The 21,426-nt window shown below is 40.1% G+C and overlaps 1 protein-coding gene across 1 annotated transcript in view; it reads right to left on the reverse strand.

Annotated features, from left to right (window-relative positions):
- Positions 1–20,521, reverse strand: part of nav2a (neuron navigator 2a) — a 143,329-nt gene extending 122,808 nt beyond the window's left edge. Inside the window, exons 1-2 of the mRNA XM_088297331.1 lie at positions 20,391–20,521; positions 18,741–19,383 (exon numbers count right to left, since the gene is read on the reverse strand). Coding sequence (XP_088153457.1) covers positions 18,741–18,821 — 81 coding nt within the window. The 5' untranslated portion in view covers positions 18,822–19,383; positions 20,391–20,521. The remainder of the gene's footprint in view (positions 1–18,740; positions 19,384–20,390) is intronic.
- Between the last annotated feature and the right edge of the window lie 905 nt (positions 20,522–21,426).

Raw genomic sequence — 21,426 nt, forward strand, 5'->3', positions numbered from 1 at the left:
GTACATGTGCTGATGCACCATTTGTTTAAATATGTGTTGCATACAGTTCCATAACAATGCCAGATAGATGCTATTTGCTAGCATGTCTATGGTGTTTCCCATTAAGTGTTAGCATTAGCATTAAGCTAACAGACAAAGAGTCAACTATGCGGTTGTGTGAATAGTGAATGACAAATTCTATTTATTTCATGTGTGGTTTGACAGCAAAATGCAAGTGGCAACAAAAAGCCTGACGCCTCATTTTTTTTTTAACTTTATTGAAATGGTTAGTTTGTTCCATCTGCCAAACTGCGTCTAGCTGTAAAGAATGTTGACCTGAGATCACTGCCACCATACGGCGCTCATATCAAGGTTTTGATCAAGAGTAACAGTAAAAATGTAAAAATAAATACGCAGAACGACAGCGAGTGTATTGAAAAACTTCTAAGTCACGTCACTTGTACACAGCGTTTGAAGGCACCCAAGAAGATACACCGTTATTGCACGTGACGCAAATTACATTGGATGACAGTTTAGTGCAAAATCACAGAAAGATTGTATTGCATTTTTGTTTAACCTCCATCTAGGGGAGTGTTGGAGGGAATAGTTTTTACAACTGAAAGTATATTCTAGACTGCGACATGAGCAAAAAGACTCCCTCGGCCAATGTAATTGTGTGCATGCGCAGATCTCACTGACAACAAGATTACATTGTGCAGACTTGAGCATGAAAGCAAGACAATGCCTTGCCAGCGGAGCAGTGGCGTCACCTGCCCAGTGCAGAGCAGCCACTTACAGGGATCCCATGATAAATATATAATGGGGCAGCCCGTCAAGCAGGGAGGCAGGACACGAGTGAGAGATGAGGTTTTTATGACGCTGGTTTCATTATTCATGAAGAAGATGAGGTTTCGAGAACGCTTGGCTCATTGTTGGCTGGACTCCGTTCATTCACTATAATCACACATGCACACATTCATTGACTGCTGCTCAAAGAGTTTCTGCCAGGATGGGACTGAGACCCATCTTGACATGGTTACTGCTGCGAAAGGCCAGTAGACACCCAAAAAAGGTCGAAATGTGTGCGTCATAAATGAGTCGGTAAAAAGAAGCGATGTGGTGCTAAAATTCTCGGGCTGGATAGCTCGTGTCATCACATTAAAGGATCTAACAGGCGTTCCGCATTTAAATATTTTATTAGTCCCCCACCTATCACAACCAAAAGCGAGTGACAGCGCCTGATATAATTCATTTTTAAAGAGATTCTGAATTTTTACAGGAAAGGAATACAACAGATGCTAAACTTGAAAAAGATTTGTCAGGCCTCTGAACCTGCACTGCTTTTCAGGTGCGGCCTTTTAGGAAAAAGCAAAGAGAAAGAATGAAAGCAACACATAATCGGCAACTTGAGATGGACGTAAGGAAACAAAGAGGCGGTTGAATTCCAAACTAATGTTGAAAAAAAAATACAGGAGAGGAATGCTTTGAGAATTTACATTTCAAATGGCCTGCAAGCTGATTTCTAAAAAAAACTTTGTTTTAAGATGCAGGTTACCAAAATAATACAAATACATTTGTAATCTACAGTTAAGTAAAGCCTTTAAATTAATTCAATACATTTAACGCATGCCCGTTAATTGCAAATTTGCAAAGACTGAAACAGCACTTAAAATACAAAATAAAAAAAGAAATATAAAAATTTCTTGCTCATTGCATTTTGTAATGTAACTAAAAAAAAGAGGAAAACAGACAATACAGGTCCCCTGTTTTGGTTGCAATCACAGCATTTGGCTGTCTGCGCTCCCATGTCAGTTGAAATCATCTAAAAAAAGATTTTCTTCAAAGTGATCATTAGCATTGCAGCGACAAACGTTTGCGTTCTTGTATAAAATGAAGAACAACTGTGGTTCTACTTTAATGTTGAATACGTGTTTTGCACAAAGACTCGAAGCGCTAAACAGGAAACGTGTGATGGGGCTCTTCAACCAGCGCTATCGACGGCTTGATCTGCCTTCATCTCAATCTACCTTCCTATTCCAGCTCTCTGTAGAGTCTGGAAGAGATGGCATTAACACAACGTTGATATTCCGAGAAGGTTGCACCGTCTGGGTCACCACAATTACCCCGGGGAGGTAAAAAAGGCGACAAAGGGATAGATTAGAGGAGATACCAACGGATGAGAATTGAGGGTGAGGAGGGAAATCCAGGCCTAGATTTTACTCATCCAAGACCACTCAGTGTATGCACAAGGACAACACTTTTATTTTCCAAGCGCTCGCATTGTGTCTCAGAATAAAGCCTCTGTGCAGACACACACATCCATCCGCGTCTGAGATTGCGGAGGATGAATACATGATTTCTCTTGGGCGAGCAAGCAATGGCTGTGGTTTGCTCTAATGTGGCCTCTTTACTCCTACAAAAAAAACAAAAAAAAAACACATGGGCAGAGCCACTTTGTGGGAAACTAAATCAAAGACAAGCACATAAGTAATGGATGAGGCACTTCACAGAACTTCATATGTGACTTGTTCGATCACTATTTGCTGTTTGGGGTTGTTCTGGTAGTTCCTGTTTGATTAAATCAGAGGATGAAAAAGCCAGAGACCATCAAGAGTAAAAAAAAAATGGGAGTCAGATAAAAATAATAAAAAATATTATTTTACGCCATTTAATATTGGACCCACTTATAGGTAATAAACACACACTAAAATGTCCTCAAACAGCAATCCAAAAATCTAACCATTGCCTGCGTTCGTGTGCGTCAAATCTCATGCTGACTTTCAAAGGGGCCAGAACATGGCTAATTCATAAAAATGTTAAATCTTCAGCCAGGTGTCCGACCGACTCCCCTCCTGCCAGCTTGCCAGCATGTGGCCTGTTTGTGAGTGTGAAGTGGGTGTGTTTTAAAAACATTATGCTATTAGACCCTGTGTAAATCAGTGGAGTTGGGTAAGGGGCCTGGGGAGGCTGGGGGGCTTGTTCACAGCGAATGGCTCGCAGGAAATCAATGGTGGGGGAAACCGCTTCACAAACGTGAATGGCCCACAGAGATAGAGAGATGACCAAGGGAGTAAAAGGGGGGGGGGACATGAAACAGTCGAACGGTAATTTTCTGGGTGGGGGCGGGGGGTACAAGTAGTACAATAATTAAGGGACTTGGTGGGATTAGCTTTTATTTATTTCTAAAAAGATACATATTGCATACTCATGTGTAAAAGCATAAGTCTGAACAGCGCATGGCCAAAATCTGAAATCTTGATTCAAACTGGATATTGAACAGCATTGCACTGTGAATATTAATTATTAAACTAAATCAGACTCATCATGGATAATGAGCTGATTTGCCAGATGATAGCTGCGTTTATTGCTTCCTAAACAAAGAACATTGAATACTTAAATCCCGGCAGATGACAAAAAAATTTGAAATGCACATGCTAGTATGCATGAAATATAAGATGCACATCAAGAAATGAATCATCACGTTTTGCACATCCTGGCATAAGTGCACATATCACCACACAGGAAAGATGATGTACCTTTAAGAATTGACACTGACTGTTTACACCTTTTTCACTGATTAGTCTCTTATCGACTCAAGAGAGGGGGGGGGAAAAACGTGCAAATCAAGATTCCACAACTTGTCTGAGTGAGCCCATAAAAGGACAAAGGACTGAAGAAAAGAATCAATAAACAAAGGGTCTGATTTAGGAAATCAAGATTTGCCAGTTCCTATATATATATATATATATATATATATATATATATATATATATATATATATTCATTCAATAACAAATGCCATTGTCCATTAAAGCTTTGATGCCCATAATGCTTCATCAGTCAGACAATGAATAGGGTGTGTGAGAGTGTGTACGTTCCGTGTTTGACAGGAGAAGGAATACTAATGTAGATGAAAATGAAAAAAAAAAAAAAAAGCCGTGTCTTCCTAAACCATGGTCTTCACCTTCTTGAAGGCATTGTCTTCAGATTAGAGCAACATCATTGAAGAACCTGGTACATAGAAAAAGCAGGGGTCTGCTTACAAAAATGTTACAGATAAATGATTTGCAGTGGAGAGTTGGTGGGAGGTGGAGCATCCAATGTGGTTTCCTTCCTCGGGACGGTGTAACAAAATGTCATTGAGAAGCACCGGAAGAGCAGGAGAGTTAGTGTGACAAGTTCGGCACTTGGATTAAAAAGCCCCGCACCAGATTTGCACTGAACACGAGTATGGAGCCCTCTGTCTGGATGGCATGATTCCACCAAGTTTCTCGGCGTGATGACAACAATAATATTTTCAGTCCACTTTGCAGCAGTAATCTTCAGCATGTTTATGTGCTGTGGTTCATTCCTGAAATCCAGCCAGTGACATCTGTCACTTGCTCAAGTGCAAATTTGTCAGAGACGTCTGAAAATGTGCTCTCAAACAGATACATGAATCGAGTCAATCACAGACACACGCATGCACGCGTGCATATTGCATACCTGGGGTCTCTTGAGGTATTCCATGAGATGAGTAGCAGCAGAGTAGAAATCAATTTGGAACCTTCGCTTCCCGTGGCTTTTCCTCCCCACACTCTATTTGGCACGCCTCCCCTTATTTACATATCAATGTATCACTTATCTTTGGCAAAGGTCTTGCAGGCTGCTGTAGTGGACATGTGGAATGTGAAAATCCTCATTACTATTCAGATTTGGTGGTTTTGTCTAAGCAAGAGAAACACTGGCTATATTGCCACATTCTGTGAGTGAGTTTACATTGTCACGCAATGTTTTAAAATAACGATCAATGCCAGTTGTTTTAATCGGGAAAAAATAAACAAGTGCTCGTCCGAAACGTCGTAAAGTTGGAGCCGGAGTTGGGGCGTTTCAGGGGGGGGGGGCGTATTCAGCTGATGCAACATGTAGAATCGGGTCGGCCTGTCGGGTTAAATGAGCACTGTGATTGGCTGTTAGCTCGCGAATCAGTGCACCGGACAAGGACGGGAAATGTCGAAAGCGAAAAACTGTGAAAATTGAAGCTATTTCTCAAGAACAAAATGAACATTGCTCATTTTCACAACCCCTTGATGGACATAACGGCTGGTTGGACAGAACAGCACAAAGACGAAGTAATCACTCTCATTCATTATTCGACATCAGCGTCAAAGGCTACCATTGACTATCGCCCCCGATGGCATGGAGGGGTACTACTCCTCACAAATGCGCAGAAGAAGGTTCGGAGTAGTTGGTTCTCCGTTCTGACTTCAAGGCCAACGCGACGATAGTGACGAGGCCTTAACTCCCAAAATCCCTGATGAGTGCAGGAAATCGTCATCAAGCGTGCTTTGAAAACAAATCGCAGGACTTTCTTTACAACTTTACATACTATAAATGTAATCCTTCCATACCAATTTCGCCAAAGACCCTTCACTTGGATCAGCGTTGCACTAAAAAGCAGTCGCGATTCACAGCCATGTTATTCTCTCTCTGTCATCAACTCCAATTCCAGCTCTTGTGGTTTAAAGTTCAAAGCTTGAATTCTTTGGGTGAAACGTTCGTCGGATGACTCAAGAACTCGGGGTTGAACTCAGGTTCTCTTGCAACCGCTTGCCCCATGATTACATCACGGTGCTGCATTTAAATTTGGGGTGGGGGGAGGGACCAAAACACAAGCTACAAGATTCCCACAATGAATGAAAACAGCCCCGTAGTGTAAATATTTTCTTTTTTTTTTTTCACAAAAAAAGCATTTTACCAAAATATAATGACAGATGTGCTGATTATTATGTGCGCTCTCTGGTAAGTATCTTAGTGGTAAAAAGGCCAAATATTTTTCCACGCACCTGGACAGAATGAATAAAAGATTGCCTTAATGAAGTTGCCAAAATAAAAAGAACCTTCTTTGCCAGGCATCTGCTGCGCAAATATCTAATCATGACACAAAGTCAGGAGTAATGGAGGTTCATTAATTAGCGGGAGATCGGCAAGGGCAAAACAAATTGAAGAAACAATCTTTCGATTGCTAAATCTACCGAGCGGTTCAGATAATTTAATCTTACTTTACACGTTAAATAAGACATACTGTAGATTCAGGGCGTATTAGTTGAGGCATTAATGAAATATTTTTTAATTTTATAATATATATGCTTGTTATAACAAGCCTTTTTGATGTTGTGTTCACCGCAATGTGGGCTGATTTATAATCAATAAAACATACACTGAACTGATGGACTGAACGTGATGCAACGTCCATTTGAGCAGGTGGCTGAGAGAAAAAAAAGTGAGAGGAGTCAGAGGATGTTGGAGTAATCTTCATCCTCTTTGATGGATGTTCTTGGCTTTTTATTTATCTTCGACAGGCGACAGTGCCACTGAACATGAGTCATCGAGCTTTTTGGATTGGGGAACTAAAAAGCTAGCACTGGACATTGCTTGGACAATATGGTATGGTCACACCTGAATCGATTTTTCAACTATCACAATCTTCATAGCAAGTTTTGAATTTTTTAGTATTAGCAACAAAACTTAAAGTTCGTCCAAATGCATCAATGTAAAGAATTGTTTGCTATTATATATATGTAAAGAAGAATTTGCCATTTCTGGGGATATTGAGCATGAATGCTAGGTGATGACAAGAGCTCACGTTTGATGTAAAAAAAATCCAAATTATTGTGCAGAACGCTTTTATACTTTCACTGGTTGAAGTGGACGAGAGTAGTAATGCGCATTTGCATTTTGGTGGCGATAAGTCGACGTTTTAGACAACGGAACAGACAATTCGAGCAATATTACCTCGCTTGCGTCCCTGCTGCGATGTAGACGCTGAAACCGGAAAAAAATAAACCGAGATCCAAAAGTGGGTGAGACAATTTGTCATAAATCTCATTACCAAAAAAAACTTATCACAACAGAGTCTTTTTAGGGGGCGGGCATTTTAGTACTGATGTCATCCATACAAACCTATTACATGAGTGGCAAAGTTAATGTCAATCAAGCGTCCCTTTAAGGTCCAACCTCATGCCGAGAATTGATCGATGAGCGTCAATTCCAACCCAGAAGTTATCTTAACACTACTACTGATAGCATCATGTTCCAGTTCATTGCCACTTTCCTGTGTCCCAAGTCATTGTCTTTAATGAGACAACAGGGGATTGAAAGGAATACTGCATCCGACTCATATTCACACATCCTCACATTTCCAATGCTTATACGTCTCGCTCTGGAGGTGATGCATTTCTCACTGCATTTCAATGGGCTGTTTTCCATACGCCACGATGGGAGCGTTATCTCCCATCGCCCAACACTGAGATATGCCTTCGCCTTTATTGCATTTCCATGGAGCTGAGTGTTTCCCAGCCCCAGCATAGCCTTATCTCAGGCAGCTTGCGGTGATCCTTCACCGGGGCTTACACCTCTCATCAATTCTGCCCATCGCTCCACTGAACGGCACGCCTTTGATTGGCTGCCAGTTGGGGCCGCCGCATTGGAACTATGTTCCGATTGGCTCAACTGTGTTCTTCATTAGAGAAGACCTGGACGTCAGGCTGACCCCTGGAAGGTTCGAGTGCATGTTGTGATAAATGGATTTTACTTTCCCCCTCACATAAGCCGTTCATGTACACGTGTGCACATATGGACACACGTCTGCGCATGCTCCTAAAAACACAGCCCCAAGCTCTCTTGTGACTTGAGCATTATTCGAGAAAAGAGCTGCTTACGAGCCTGGACTCTTGATCTGATGATTTTTATGCAGAAGTGCCCACCAAAGGCCGAATTGAGGGGCGTCATGAGGCAAAGGCCTTCAATTTTGGCAAGGGCTGGTGAGCCCAATGTGACCTTGACTGAGGGTTCTCAACGGACCTAAACTCGGTCCCTTTTCAAAATTCTCTACAACACACATTCCTTTCCGGAATGCAGCTGTATTTAGGATTGGGCAAGGGCTGTGTGGTATGTACTCTGTGATTCCTAATGGCACTGAAATGGAGGTGCACTGAATGTAAGTGAATGTATGGATGCTGTGTGCAAAATTCTAAAAAAAAATATGTGTGTTGACCGGAATGTAAGAGGACACCGGACACTTTTAAATCGTTCATGCACAGCCCGAAACAACAGGAAAGGTTAACTTAAAGGGGAAGTCAGGAAAAAAAAAAAAGGTTGTAATAAATGTTCTATGCGCCTTCACTCGTAGAAACATGGCATTGTGATTAATATTGCATTTGTGGAATATGAGTTAAGCAGCAAAATCCTATTTTGGTCATTTTGTCACTTCTGTCGACTGAAAATGGCATCACAGTAGCTCAGGACCAATCACGACTTACCTGTTTTCTTTAATCTGAACAATGAATGATTGGTAATTAGCTGAGCCCGGAGCAACTGTGATGTCATTTTCAATCGACAACAAGTGGCAAAATAGCCCCCCCCCTGAGAAGTCTAAAAACAAGTAACTCCTATTCCACAAATTCAATATTATCGTGAGCCTGCATAGAACAAATTTTTGTGAAGAATATTTTGGGGTTGACTTCCCCTTTAAGACCTCCACTAAAACAACGATAAAAATTGAGCGAGACGGTTTGAGGGAGGCAAAGAAAATGGTTGTAAAAAATGGAAACAAGTTTACGTGGGAAAGTGGAATGATTCGATTCTGTTTGATTTGATGTTTAACACAGAAATCTAAATATACTGCATGTATAAATGTACTATAAAAACAGCATTTGTATTACGTGTGGAAATTATTTGCAACCCCTAAATTTGGACAAACAAAGCATCATGAAAACTGAAGGTAGAGCTACAAAGCATTTCATTGTCTGCGTGATTCGGTTGCAGCCAACAAAATACACAACATGTTTGCACACAAGACAACAACAACATGCTGCTGTTGCACTTTTCTGTGTGTGCAGGTGTGTGTTGAGTTTTATCTCCGTCTGCACAACGCATCAAGGGAGGCCGGCATCGGAGCCTTAGAGTCAGACAAAATCATTGTCGCCGTTATCGCCACAGCTACAGGAGGTCTTGTTTGTCAAAAGCTTCACTTTGCTGCTTCAGCCAACCTGTGCCACCCGCAACCAAGCTGCAGCGGCCGCTCCCTTCATAAGTCATCCGCAGTTCAGTGAGCTCACATGGGTGGATGTAGACGTGTTCAAGAGTTGTCTGTCAATAGTCAAAGTGGCTGGATAGAGACGTTCATGGGTGATTTAAATGAAAGTGGATGAATCAAACAATACTGAAGCGGATGGAACAATGGGACGCAAATCACAAAATGTAATGATTAAAAACTAACCAACCATGCAAGCACGTCACCATTTGCTCGTCTAAATATTGAATTAACAAAATAAAAACAAAAAGTTTGAATTGGGTGACAAAAAAAAAATAAATTTACATGTTTTGGCAGTTACTTATTTGAAGAAAAAATTGCTTCGGCATTTGTCTCCGCCTGACTAAACAAAACGGTAAATCACTAATTTGGTGTAGTGATTAATTACTCCAAAGGAGGGGAGGATGTTGGTTTTGATCAATAGCCGTGCAAACATTGAGCTTGACCAACACGCTAGACTGCATACCCGTTTATCTTAATTTTGACAACCATGAGAGATGCAGCACGTAAAAACAAAACTATCCAAAGAATATAAAATACATGTTATGAGGGTTTGTAATGGAAACATAAAGGAGCCATTATATCACTACGATTACTTCCCCGTGTGATCAGATGAGACTAGTGATTAAATTAACTCTAGATCCCGTATCTGTAATGTTTGTAGACGCTACTGTACATTGTGAAGAAAATTGCAAATATTAATCGCAATACTACAAAATTGCAATACCATTTTTTTTTTCCTAAAGTCGTTCAGCAAAATTCAGTTTGTGATCATACATAATATCACATGTCGATAATGAAGACCTTGGATTTTTACCTCATCACTGACCGGTCTTTATAATGTTGGGACTATGGAACTTATTTAACTGAGATTTTGAAGAGAACATTGGCAGCATGGATGAGCTCTGCCTTTCTAACCAACAACAAACCGCAAACGAGTACTACGATGTCTCACATGACAAATAAAAAAAAAAAAGGGAAAAGCAACCCTTAGTGATTGAATTTCTCAACAATCACAAAAAACTAGCGTAAGCGGTTCAGGCCGACGGAAAGGAGGAAGGTAATCTCTTGCCGGCCGACAGAAGATGCTAAAATTATCAATCAGACAGGAAGGAAAGACAAATTAGTCAGACTTCCTGGATAAATATTTGATCAGCGCAGCTCTGGATGCTATTGATTGGAGTTCTCATTCTCTCTTTTTATTGATCCCCACAGACTGTGATCACTGTTAATATAAAAACACACATCCACGCACCATTATAACCTCTGAATGTCAATTAGAATGAATTGTTAAAAGGCTTAAAAGCATTTCGTTTCACCGATGTGTTTTGTAATGAGATGGTGGTGAGGCTATAAGCACTATGATCTACTGATAGTTAAAAATAAAAAAAAAAAGTGATGTGTGTTGTGTGTGTCTCAGTGTGTGGTGTGAATAAGTAAACCTTATCAATATGCAGAGCTTTTCCGCCCAGACTCCCATTAACAGCTAAGGCTGCATGATGATGATGCCCTTTCAACACTTTGTTGGATGACCTGGACCTGAGCTTCCGAGGAACCAAATCAAACCCCGTTCAGAATTTCGGCATCTGATACAATCTTTTGAGGGACATGAGCAAGAAGGGTTAGTGGCAAATTCCATCACGGTAACCAACGTGATCAAGGCAAGGCTCATCGATGATACTTTACATTCCAGGCTCAGCGGTCGCATCGTCTACAGCAGGGGTATCAAACTCATTTTTGTAGACGGGGCGGGCCACATCATAGTTATGGCTTCCCTCAGAGGGCCGTTATGGCTGTGAACCCATATAAATGTATGATCACCTGATGTTATCACATACACACAACAATTTGATGGAAAGCCAGTTTAGAAATCAGAAGCCACTAAGTAATTTGTTTGTTCAACAATTTGTCAATTTATTTTAAAAGGGGAGAATTGGCAATATCTCATATCTCAATGTTGTTAAAAGTGAAGAAAATGAGCCAGAAACAGGAAGTTGACACGCATGATTTGCCCTTTGCGGGCCACGTCAATTGAGGTCATGGGCCAGATCTGGCCCCCGGGCCTCGAGTTTGACACATGTGGTCTACAGCCTGCTGAAAACGTCCACATCAAAATCACATCACTTGCAAGGTCAACATCAAAGGCTCAAACTATTTCCGAACAAGGACAATCAATTATATTCCGTTGACAAAAAGTCATCGCTTGGGAAAAAAAATGGTCGGGACAAGCATCAGTTTTGGTTTGGAAGGGTCGCAGTCAGTGATAACCTCGCAAAGACTGATTAATTTGTACTTCCCAAAGCACATCATGCTGATCCCCTTGATCTTCCAGTTCTCACATACATCTCAGAGATGGCGGAGGGGAACCAGGTGTTAGTCATCAAGTCTTTGACTTCAACATGAGGCCACAGTCTCGGCACGGCAGCTGTGTATATACCACACCTGGATCAATAACAGCAGAGGGCCTCTATTGATTATGTGCGTAACTGATACGAGACTGGGGGTTGCGATGAAGCTGCCCTGAATTAGAGTACACGCAACACAAGCACATGGTCACCCTGGCAAGTTGTCTTCTCTCTGATGGAAATCCTCACCGTCTGCACATTAAGAACACATCTCCAAGGTGAAAATACAGAAACATTATTTTAACGGCAAAGGTGGTGTTCGGGCCAGGCTGAGGAAGTCAAATGAAAGCCAGAGTAAAGCTTGAGACTTACATTTGACCAACTCGCTGTCAAACCCTTGCAACAGTTTCTCATTGCACCATCTCCGAGAAGACCTTGGACTAATTAGCAACACAGGGCACACATATTTACTGAGATGGTCTTGACAAGCAGGGTTGTCAAGGCTGTAGTGGAGATTACTCTATTGATTTCCCACTGCACACACGATGCAATATTCCTCTTGGTGGATAGAAAGAGCTGTAAACGTGATATACTGTATATTTGGACATACATAGGCATTAGCCACACATACACAACTATGTAGTTACTAAGGGATAGGTGCATACCAATACCAGGTATCGGTATTGGGCCAATGCGGGCCTTATTTAGAGGTATCGTTACTCATGAAGGAGGCCGATACAAGCAACCGATACTTATGGTTAGGGCTGCTGGATTATGAAAAAAATATTAAGCATGATTATTTAGGTAATAATTGAAGTCCCAATTATTCAAATGATCATTTATTTAATGGTATAAAATGGGAAAAGAAGAAAAAATATTCTGACAAACTAAAAAAAATTTTTTTGAAGCATTGTAATTAAGCAAGTTCAATTTTGGTCCAAACACATTTTAAAATGAGTAATTATTTTAAAATGTAAAAGCAAATATATAAAGTAAAGTACAGTTTCCTTGTATCAACAAGGATTGGAGTTTAGTTGTGATACACTTATAATTTGATCAAACATTTTAATAAATCTCTACAGTGCTCTATATAATATTATAAATTTTAAAATGAATACTATTTTAACAATGGTTTATGGAAATATGTATAGATATATATATATATTTTTTACGATTAGGCCAATATTGTAATCGTTGAGTGTAATAATCATAACATAATTTAAATTAATTGCACAGCCCTACTGACTGCCCCCCCCCCCAAAAAAAGAAAATCTGACATCAAACAAGTCCACCTTGTCAGTAGTTGGTGCTACATTGCCGCTGTTTGAAACATCTGCGTATCATCTTGTGTCAGAAAGGCAGGAAGGCTTTTGCTCACCATTTTCTGTCATTATGTTAAGTGAAATTTTATGTATCAAAAGTACTAGTGGTATCGGTACCTAGGTAGCAGTAAGCGCTCAAGAGTGAATCCTCAAACTGGAATCGGACAGAAATAAAGTGCTATTGAATAATTTAATCCTAATCCTTGTCGTACCATTATCAAGACAAATTCTGCCATTCATTTTAATTGATTGAGTTCTGGCCTCAGATAGAGACACATGAAAATCATGTGTTCTAATGCCAAGCTTAGCGGTCCCCGAGGAACCAAACGACTCAATTACAGCCCGTCTACAGAACCATCCTACAAAATAATGCAAGGGCAGCATCCGGACACAATTTGCAGAGCCCAGAATTATCTCCCGGGGTTCAACCTCAATATTGCTTGATCTATTGTGATACAAATGTCCAACATGCTATGATATAAAATAGAACAAAGAAATATGGCAAAACTGTCATATATTGATAAGTGATACCATCACTAGTGAACAAAATGTATTAAATGTTTGCTTTTATCCTGAAGCATAACACATTTGTAATCAAGTCGCCAACCCACTGGTGTCAGTATTGTAAAATAGTTATATTTATTCAAAACAGAATCAATCTGGAATAACTACAATTAAAGAAATATTTTTAAAAATGTCAGTGTTTACAAGCATAAAGAAGAAAATCAAGTTAGACACTATGTCCTGCAAACGCAGAAAAAAAAAAATCTGTATTCCTCTGATGCGCAAAGTTATAATTAGCGACTTCCCACCTTCATTTATTTGTAGAAGCTATTTATCATAAAACATTTCCCTGAATCCCTTCCAGCACACTGACTAGAAAGAAGATTCAGATGCAGAGAAGTGCCACAGTGGTGTCTCAGATGGAGGCAGGCTGGGGCAAGGTTTTTGAAATAAGAAATGATTGTCTGGTTCATGACTTCTTGTTGGAGTATGCAGACATTCACTCTGGTGGAAATTTCTTCAATGGATGGACGATTACTTATTCACAGAAGTGGGGGTAAGGCATGCAAATCAAGTTTGAAACCTTCAAGTCTCAAGCAAGTTCCAAAAACAAAAAAAAGAAACAGAGTCAAGTCCACCACCAGATTATGAGTCAAGTAATTACTTGAGTCAATCAAATCATAATTGGTCAAATTTTGCTCAGTAACAACAAATATTGGAGTGATAATCCACCTCCAAAAAAAAAAAAAAATAAATAAATTTTTTAAAAAAAAGAAGAAAATCCACTAATCCCAACAATAAAGAAGTGCATTTACTTTCTTTCCTAATCTATCATATAACTCACATTATTTTTAACCAAACGATACCATTTTAAGACTTTTTTTTGTCACCATTACTTGAACCTACAGGTAAAACTTGTACAACTCACAATCTGTACTGGACAGTACTGTACTGGTGGAAGGCACTTTTTAACAGTTTTTTACAGTCATGATCACATTGCAAAATGCTCTTTTCCCCATCTCGAAAGACTTTGAATCTTTGCGTGTGAATACGATGGCCATAGAGCTGAAGCACCTTCTCAACAGTTGCAATGACGCCGATTATGTCGACCGGCCTCTATGCAGAGATCACAATATTGTCTGAGTCAAGACAGCCGGACCATCACACACCCTGCTGGGTGCATTGCTCACGGCACCATTTCTCTCGGTGACACGGACGCATTCACAGAAACGGGAGGATAACATTTCAAACATCTGAAACTGCCAAGTAAGAAAAAGAAAAAATCCCCATCTCAAAATCGCATCCCATCAATGTTATTGTGAAAATCGAGTCATTTTAAACGCAAAGTGGCCTTACAATTAGTGCCTATGTTTTTAATGTTTTTGCCTTTGACATTTGTGAGGGGCAAGACTTAAAAAAGGCACGGGGAATCTTCAAAGTCAGAAAAGTTAGTTCTTCTTACCCCCACATGGTGCTAAAAACTTCTAAGAGTCAAAACTAACAAATTTAGATATTACCATATAAAATGCTTTATCTACACATAACTGGCAATTACAAAATATCACGGCGTCCTGCTTGAAAAAAAAAACTACTTCTTTTATCTCACCCATTCTAATGAGAGGAACTTGTTTTGAATTTTTTGTATCTGTCTCTTGGCGTGATTGTTATTGGTGTTATCTTTCACGACAAGGCAAACTTCCCCACTGGGGGATAAGAAAAATTAGTGCATTGTGGTAAAATGTCACACATCAGTGCTTTTGATTTTTTGGGGGGGAGTGTGGGGGGGCGTCTAGGGTCGTGGCTGCAATAGGTGATACCAATAAATGTGGTTTGAAAAACTAAATCTAAATACACAAAAGCATCCTAGCAGTCCCAGCCACCTGTCCTTCATCCTCCCTCAGGGTGCAGCGAGATGGTCATGGCCAGATGGCTTTTGAGGGCCAAGCGGCATCCCGACTGCAGCATCCTCCCCACCCCCAACTTCAGCGCTCCAACCGGGGTCCCACTTCCACCCACTGACCCTAGTCCTCAATCCAAACCCCCTGAACCCCCCAGCACTTGTCAGTGCTGCATGAATGGGCAAACATAGTCTTTGAGCAAAACAAATCCCCCCCGTCTCTCTTTGCAGCTGCCTGCTTTGCAAGAAATGCTTAGCAATTGCTTTAAGGAACTCCTGTTTGCTTGGGATAACCATGTTCATGCAATTGGGATTTGAACACAAATTGCCAATAACTCTTATCGTCACATAGAATATTTGCTTTCATGAGGAACACCGACAATTCGCTCGCGTGTATTGCACGTCAGTTTTAGAAAGGCTAAAAACACTCAGCCATCCTTCCGGAAAGACAATCCATCAAGCCCTTCTCAATGACAAATTGTCAGCCCCCACTACACTCTCCCCCTCTAGGCCACCAGCCAACGAAACACTGAAGCTGATAGATGTCCAAATTTGCTGGAAATTCTTGCTGGAAATGTACAAAGCAAATCTGTTCAAAGAGCGAACAAGAAGATGAAAGAATCAATAAGTGAAGACGAGGACATCTCCTTCAGGAAAAACGAAGAAATGGTAGGCACTTATGTTACCAGGAATTTTCCAAAATAAACTTAACTCTACCCCAGTGAGCATTTGCAAAAAACTAGTTTAAATCAATTTTAAATCCATTTCCGATTTGTTACATTCGTATTCACAACTGTATGAATATGTCCTCACATTTAAAAAATACATTCGCCAAAGAGTCAACAGCGCACACATTTACTGTACGTCTCATTATCCTCAACAGCCTCACCCAACCGTATAAAACAGCACTTAATGAACACTCAGTAATGACAAAAGGAAGCAATGCAATTTCTGTGGTTCTGATTGAACAATTAGTGTCGAATTTTCTCCCCCTCTAAATGAATGCATTTGCCATTTAACGTAAATATATAGTTTGGGCAGAATGCATGCTGAATCCCAATTCAGGAGTGCAATACAAAAATCAAATCGGTTCATTTCCGTAACCATCCAGCCCACGGTGTCTTTGTTACTCATCAAATAATGTCGAATCAAATTAACTTTTTAAAATGACTTATATGCAATATGCTGCATGGTTCAGTTGTCATAAGAGGAAACCTATTTTAACTTCCCAACATTCTATTGTTGAGATGATCTGAAAAGGTTTGAAGAGGCTAATGGACTATGAAGTGAGAATGTTGAATAATATCCCAAACCTTGAACCAATCCAGCGAGAGTTGTCAACGTTCTCCGCTGTCTTCGTACACCCACAATTGCTACTTAAATAAAATGAATGTGTGGCGCAGTGGAGATATGAGAACATAAACCTACAAAGTGAACAAAATCCAATTACCATGTGCTGGTGGCAGAATCACATATAGGATCTTGAACTCACGCAGCCAAGGTAATTGTCAAGGGATATGAAACCTTACAGCCCAGACACCCGTTGGTAATACTCCAACAATATAGAATCTGGCGCAACTACATTGGCTCTTTCAATTGACTTGACTCAGCTAATGTCCATAAAGAGGGAAGGTGAGTATTGGCTCAGTCCAATTCCCCGGAGAGTGGCTGGCCTCATCTCGTGTCTGATTCATGATGCTGACACTTTGAGGCAGCCACGAGGCTTGAAAAGGAATCGACACGTGCCGTTGCGGATAACTCATTGAGCATGCAAGAGGGGGGAAAAAAAAAAAAAAAAAACTCAATTTGTGAATGGAATTAGGGTTGGTCACCATAGCAACAACAAAGCAGTTTGGGTGGGATTACATAAATATCAAGCCTCGTAGAACACTCGACTGAAATGCCAAGTCCTTGTGTAGCGCTATGTGTCACTGCATCCGCGGAAGCTCAGATTTAAAAAAAAAAAAAAAAAAAGCAGCAGCTGGGATTTTGGTTGCACCAATTAATATTCATGTATACATAATCCCAGGTGACTAATTTAACACACCTGATTAAATCAATAATTTAAAAGGATGAATGTAAATAAACCCATTTTTAACGGAGACCCGATGCAAGTACCAACAGAGGGAAGGGAAACGATGAAAATTCCCCACATAGTTATCAAATTGTAAAAGGACCTTTTAAGTTTCAACAACATTAACGCAAAAAGGCCACACCCAAACGAGAATGTCCACCTTTAGAGGAGGACAAATATCCTCTAACTGCACACGAAGATGGGGAAAAAGAAAACTTTCAATTCTCCAGATGATTGTTACTTCAATCAGTCAAATATCCGCTAAGGACTCGAAGTAGTCACATACGCTGAAAAAAAAGGTGTATTGAATTTACTTCTATTCTATTAAAAAAAAAAAAATCATCTGGATCCAAATACATTTTTAACTAGAGTTATAGCCTACATCTAATCTGTTTAAAAAAAATGATCTGGAGCCAGGTGATTTGGTTTTGTGCAGCCACTTGACAAAATAAAATTTAATTGAATTAAATTCAACTTTTTCAATGACCCTTACTCTGATTTTTTTGTTGAATTTACCCAATTTTATTTTGTTAAGTGGCTGCACAAAACAAAATCACCTAAATCTAGATCCATTTTTAATGTACTTAAAATTGCATCCGGATCTAGATTGTTCTGTTTTGTGCAGCCACTTGACAAAATAAAATTGAGTCAATTGAATTCCTTACACTGAATTTTTTCGTTAAATTTTGTTCAATTTTATTTTGCAAGGGGCTGCACAAAATGAAATCATCTGAATCAAGATCCATTTCTTAAGTAGACTAGACATTATTGAAAAATGGATCTGGATCCTGATGATTTCATTTTGTGCGGCCACTTGACTAAATAAAATGGACTAAATTCAACATTTTCAATGATACCTACACACTGTTTTTATCGAATTCACTCAATTGGATTTTGTCAAGTGGTTGCATAAAATACAAACATCTGGATCCAGATCCATTTCTTAAGTAGACAAGACATCTATTTAAAAATGGGTCTGGATAGAAAATATTTTAGTTTGATGGAAATAAAATTGAGTAAATAAAAAAAAAAAATTTAAATAAAACACCAACGGTGTCCGTTAAAATCACCAAACAACAGAAATATTTTGTCTGAGGTTAACCCACAAACATTGGACATCACTGTTACCAGCAGCAGCAGCCGAACCCTGGCATGTGGAAAATGCCGAGCAAAGCTGAAAGGGAGAAAAGGAGCCACTCCATCCATCTTGGTGGCAGACGGCTCAAGTAATTCTACACAACCACAAAGCGTCAGAAGATGACCTCATAGATTCTTCATGCTTTCACCAGCCCTTTGGCTTGGAATTTGTCCTGTCATGCTTTCCCCACATTTGGCTTTCGGATTCATGTAGACTTCTTTGGAGAAGATATTTCTTCACAAATACATTCACTGTGTGGAAGCCATATTACATGCCACAGAAAATCTGTCACCCCCCCCCCCCCCCACCACCACCACCACCATCCTTAAGAAAGATCAGCATAAACTAAAAGTGTTTTTATTTTTCCTGTGGTTATACCCCACTGTAGAGGATAAAAGGAAAACTCACCCTCTTTTGGTCCTCCAAGCCATGCTGGACAGGTCTCCTCCTGGGGTGCTGTTTTGCACAAACCTCTGCCCCAGCCTCCATCTTCCCATAAGTGGGTGAATATTCACGCTGGTGAACAGCGGTATATCCAGCAGGTACAACAGGGATTGAAGTGAAATACCCACTCAAAGTATTTCAGTCCGTTTCCCACTTGATGTGTTGCAATGAGGTGTGAACATCGATCCAAAAAGTGGAAAAATAGTCTGTCCATCAACTTTGCTTCATCAAACAGGTGATAGCAAATCTCTGAGAGGTTCCCGCCTCAGACACAAGCCGTGACACACTCATAGCGTTTCTTCACGGCTTCTTGTTGCAGCTCTTGGCCTGGCCTGAAGCGAGCGTCACGGCATGCGATGGAAATCAGATACCAGCAGGGTCCTCCTCGCTTCCAAAACCACCACCACAGCCATAGAGATTTTGAAGGGTATTATTATCATAATCCTTTCTTTTGGACAACAGTCAGTTCATCATCCAGTGAGGAACACATGGGCCGGACTCAGATTATACACACTGCTTGGTTTTCCAAGTAGTATCCGCCAATTTATGAATAAGAACAGCAAAAGCGAAGAAAAGCAAGTGCCACTCTCAAAGGTCTGGTGTCCGTCTTGTGTAAAGAAAGAAAATAGGAAAAGCAAAATAATTACGCAACATCTCAAAAGAGCTGAACACAACCTTAATCAAAGGTCGACAATTCGTTCCAATCCTAAATCCCAAATTCTTGGGTTAATTAGTGGAGCGCAGTCGTTTCAAAATGTGAAGCACATTGAAATACGCAATTTAAATAAAGTTGCCTTGCCATTAATTTTAGCAATTTTGTGTCATGTAATCCTGCCTGCAGTGTGGTGGCCAAAATTGTTTGTAAGTTTTTGTCATTAGCACTAATTAGTTAGTTACTCGATTTTTAGGTCACTTACTGAGACATATGCGTCTAATTAAATGTTGAATAGTAACTTCTACATCAACACGTGACTGGCACTGATAGAGACTATTAATTATGTATCAGTTAGGTAGCCTTGTTGTCTTTCATCTCTTTACGTGGTGTGCATGATCTATTACATTAATTCTTATTGGCAACAGTCCATTTTGATTCAAGTCTTAAGATACATTTATCAAGGGGCTGGCCGCTTATGCCAAACTAGTGATTGCATTTGTCACACTAAGAACATTTTACATGCTGTGAAATACGTGGGCTTGCATCCTAACAAGGAACATACAAATTACATTAATTGTCTGTCAGTGGCTATTTAAGGCGAAAAGAAAATTAAAATGCCAGAGTCCCTCAGGTGTATCACATTTACACTTGACTAGATGCATATAAAAACATTTAGACGACTTTTGTCGGATGCATTTTTTCAACAATTTCAGGCAACGTGTCATGTGACAAGCGTCTCCTTAAAATACAGATTTTTTTTTTTTTAGAATTCGAGTGTTCCGATGTGTCGAAGGTTTGAGCTACACTGCAGCATCCCTGCAGAACATTCTGCGCCGATCATATAGTCTGGGCTGAGCTTTCTAGAAACTGCTAGTGAAAAAAAAGCATACATTTTGCAAACTACCGAGACAAACTAACACTAGACAACATCGCACGTTTCTCATAAAAATCACTCTTACCGTGAACTTCTCGGTTTGTTTCGTCCCCTCGTGGAGAAGGTGCCTAATGCTTGATGCTGTTCTGTTTCTTCCTCCGGTCTGTGAACGGAGCAACTGATGCATTGAAGTGCTGTCGGAAATTTTGAGTGACCAGGGCTGCAAAAACTTAGTACGTTCCTTTAGTTTGGATTTTGTTGACACGTTTACACTATCAAGATGGTTCCTTTGTATTATTATTTTTTTACATATGTTTATTGAACCCACTGATCATTTTTCTTATCCACATGTCCTCACGCGGGAGCCGGAGCTACGGACCGCAGCTACGTGGGTATTATTTTAAAAAATGTATAAATAAACTTTATTTATAAAGCCCATGGTGAGAATGAGAAACTTGCTTATTGTGCCTTAACAAAACAACTCGTTTCTCATCCGCTGCATGAAGATGCTACTTCTGTACGTATGAAGCCAACGTAAGACTTCTTATTTTCCAAGTATCCCTAAAGTACCCATCAGGGTCCCACACGCTTCCTCTCGCCCCTGTAAAATGACGTCACTTACTGCGTATTCTCTCACAACATCCACCAAGACGCCGGTTCGTTTCCATGGCGACTCGTCCCGGGCAGACGTTTGTCGCCACTTAGCGTCCAAATATAGAAAGTTAAAGGAGAATTCATAATCCCAAAGTAGCAAATAGAATAAAATTAAATTACGTACTAGTAACAGGGAGGTTTTGCTGAAATAGTTGCAATATTGAAAAGTTAGAAGTGGGCAAAGTTACCAGATCCATGTTCTCAATCTAGTGCTTGATCGTTTGAGGAATTGCTTTCAAAATATTTTAAATTCTCTTCTTTGGGATGTGATATTGGGAAGGGCACAAAAGGTTTCCCAGTTTCCCTGATCATCCACTAGATGACGTTATGACCACGTGCCTTTATCCATCCATTTCTGCAAATAATATACCTGTTGTTATATAATGGGGTGTGATATAGCATTCAACTTCCAGTATTTTTTCTTTCAAAGTAGCGTTTTCTTTCTCCACATTTTGTCTCTACAATTA

The sequence above is a fragment of the Idiotropiscis lumnitzeri genome, chromosome 5 (assembly GCF_059441095.1).
Source record: "Idiotropiscis lumnitzeri isolate Australia: NSW breed Sydney's pygmy pipehorse chromosome 5, RoL_Ilum_1.0, whole genome shotgun sequence".
Taxonomy (NCBI): domain Eukaryota; kingdom Metazoa; phylum Chordata; class Actinopteri; order Syngnathiformes; family Syngnathidae; genus Idiotropiscis; species Idiotropiscis lumnitzeri.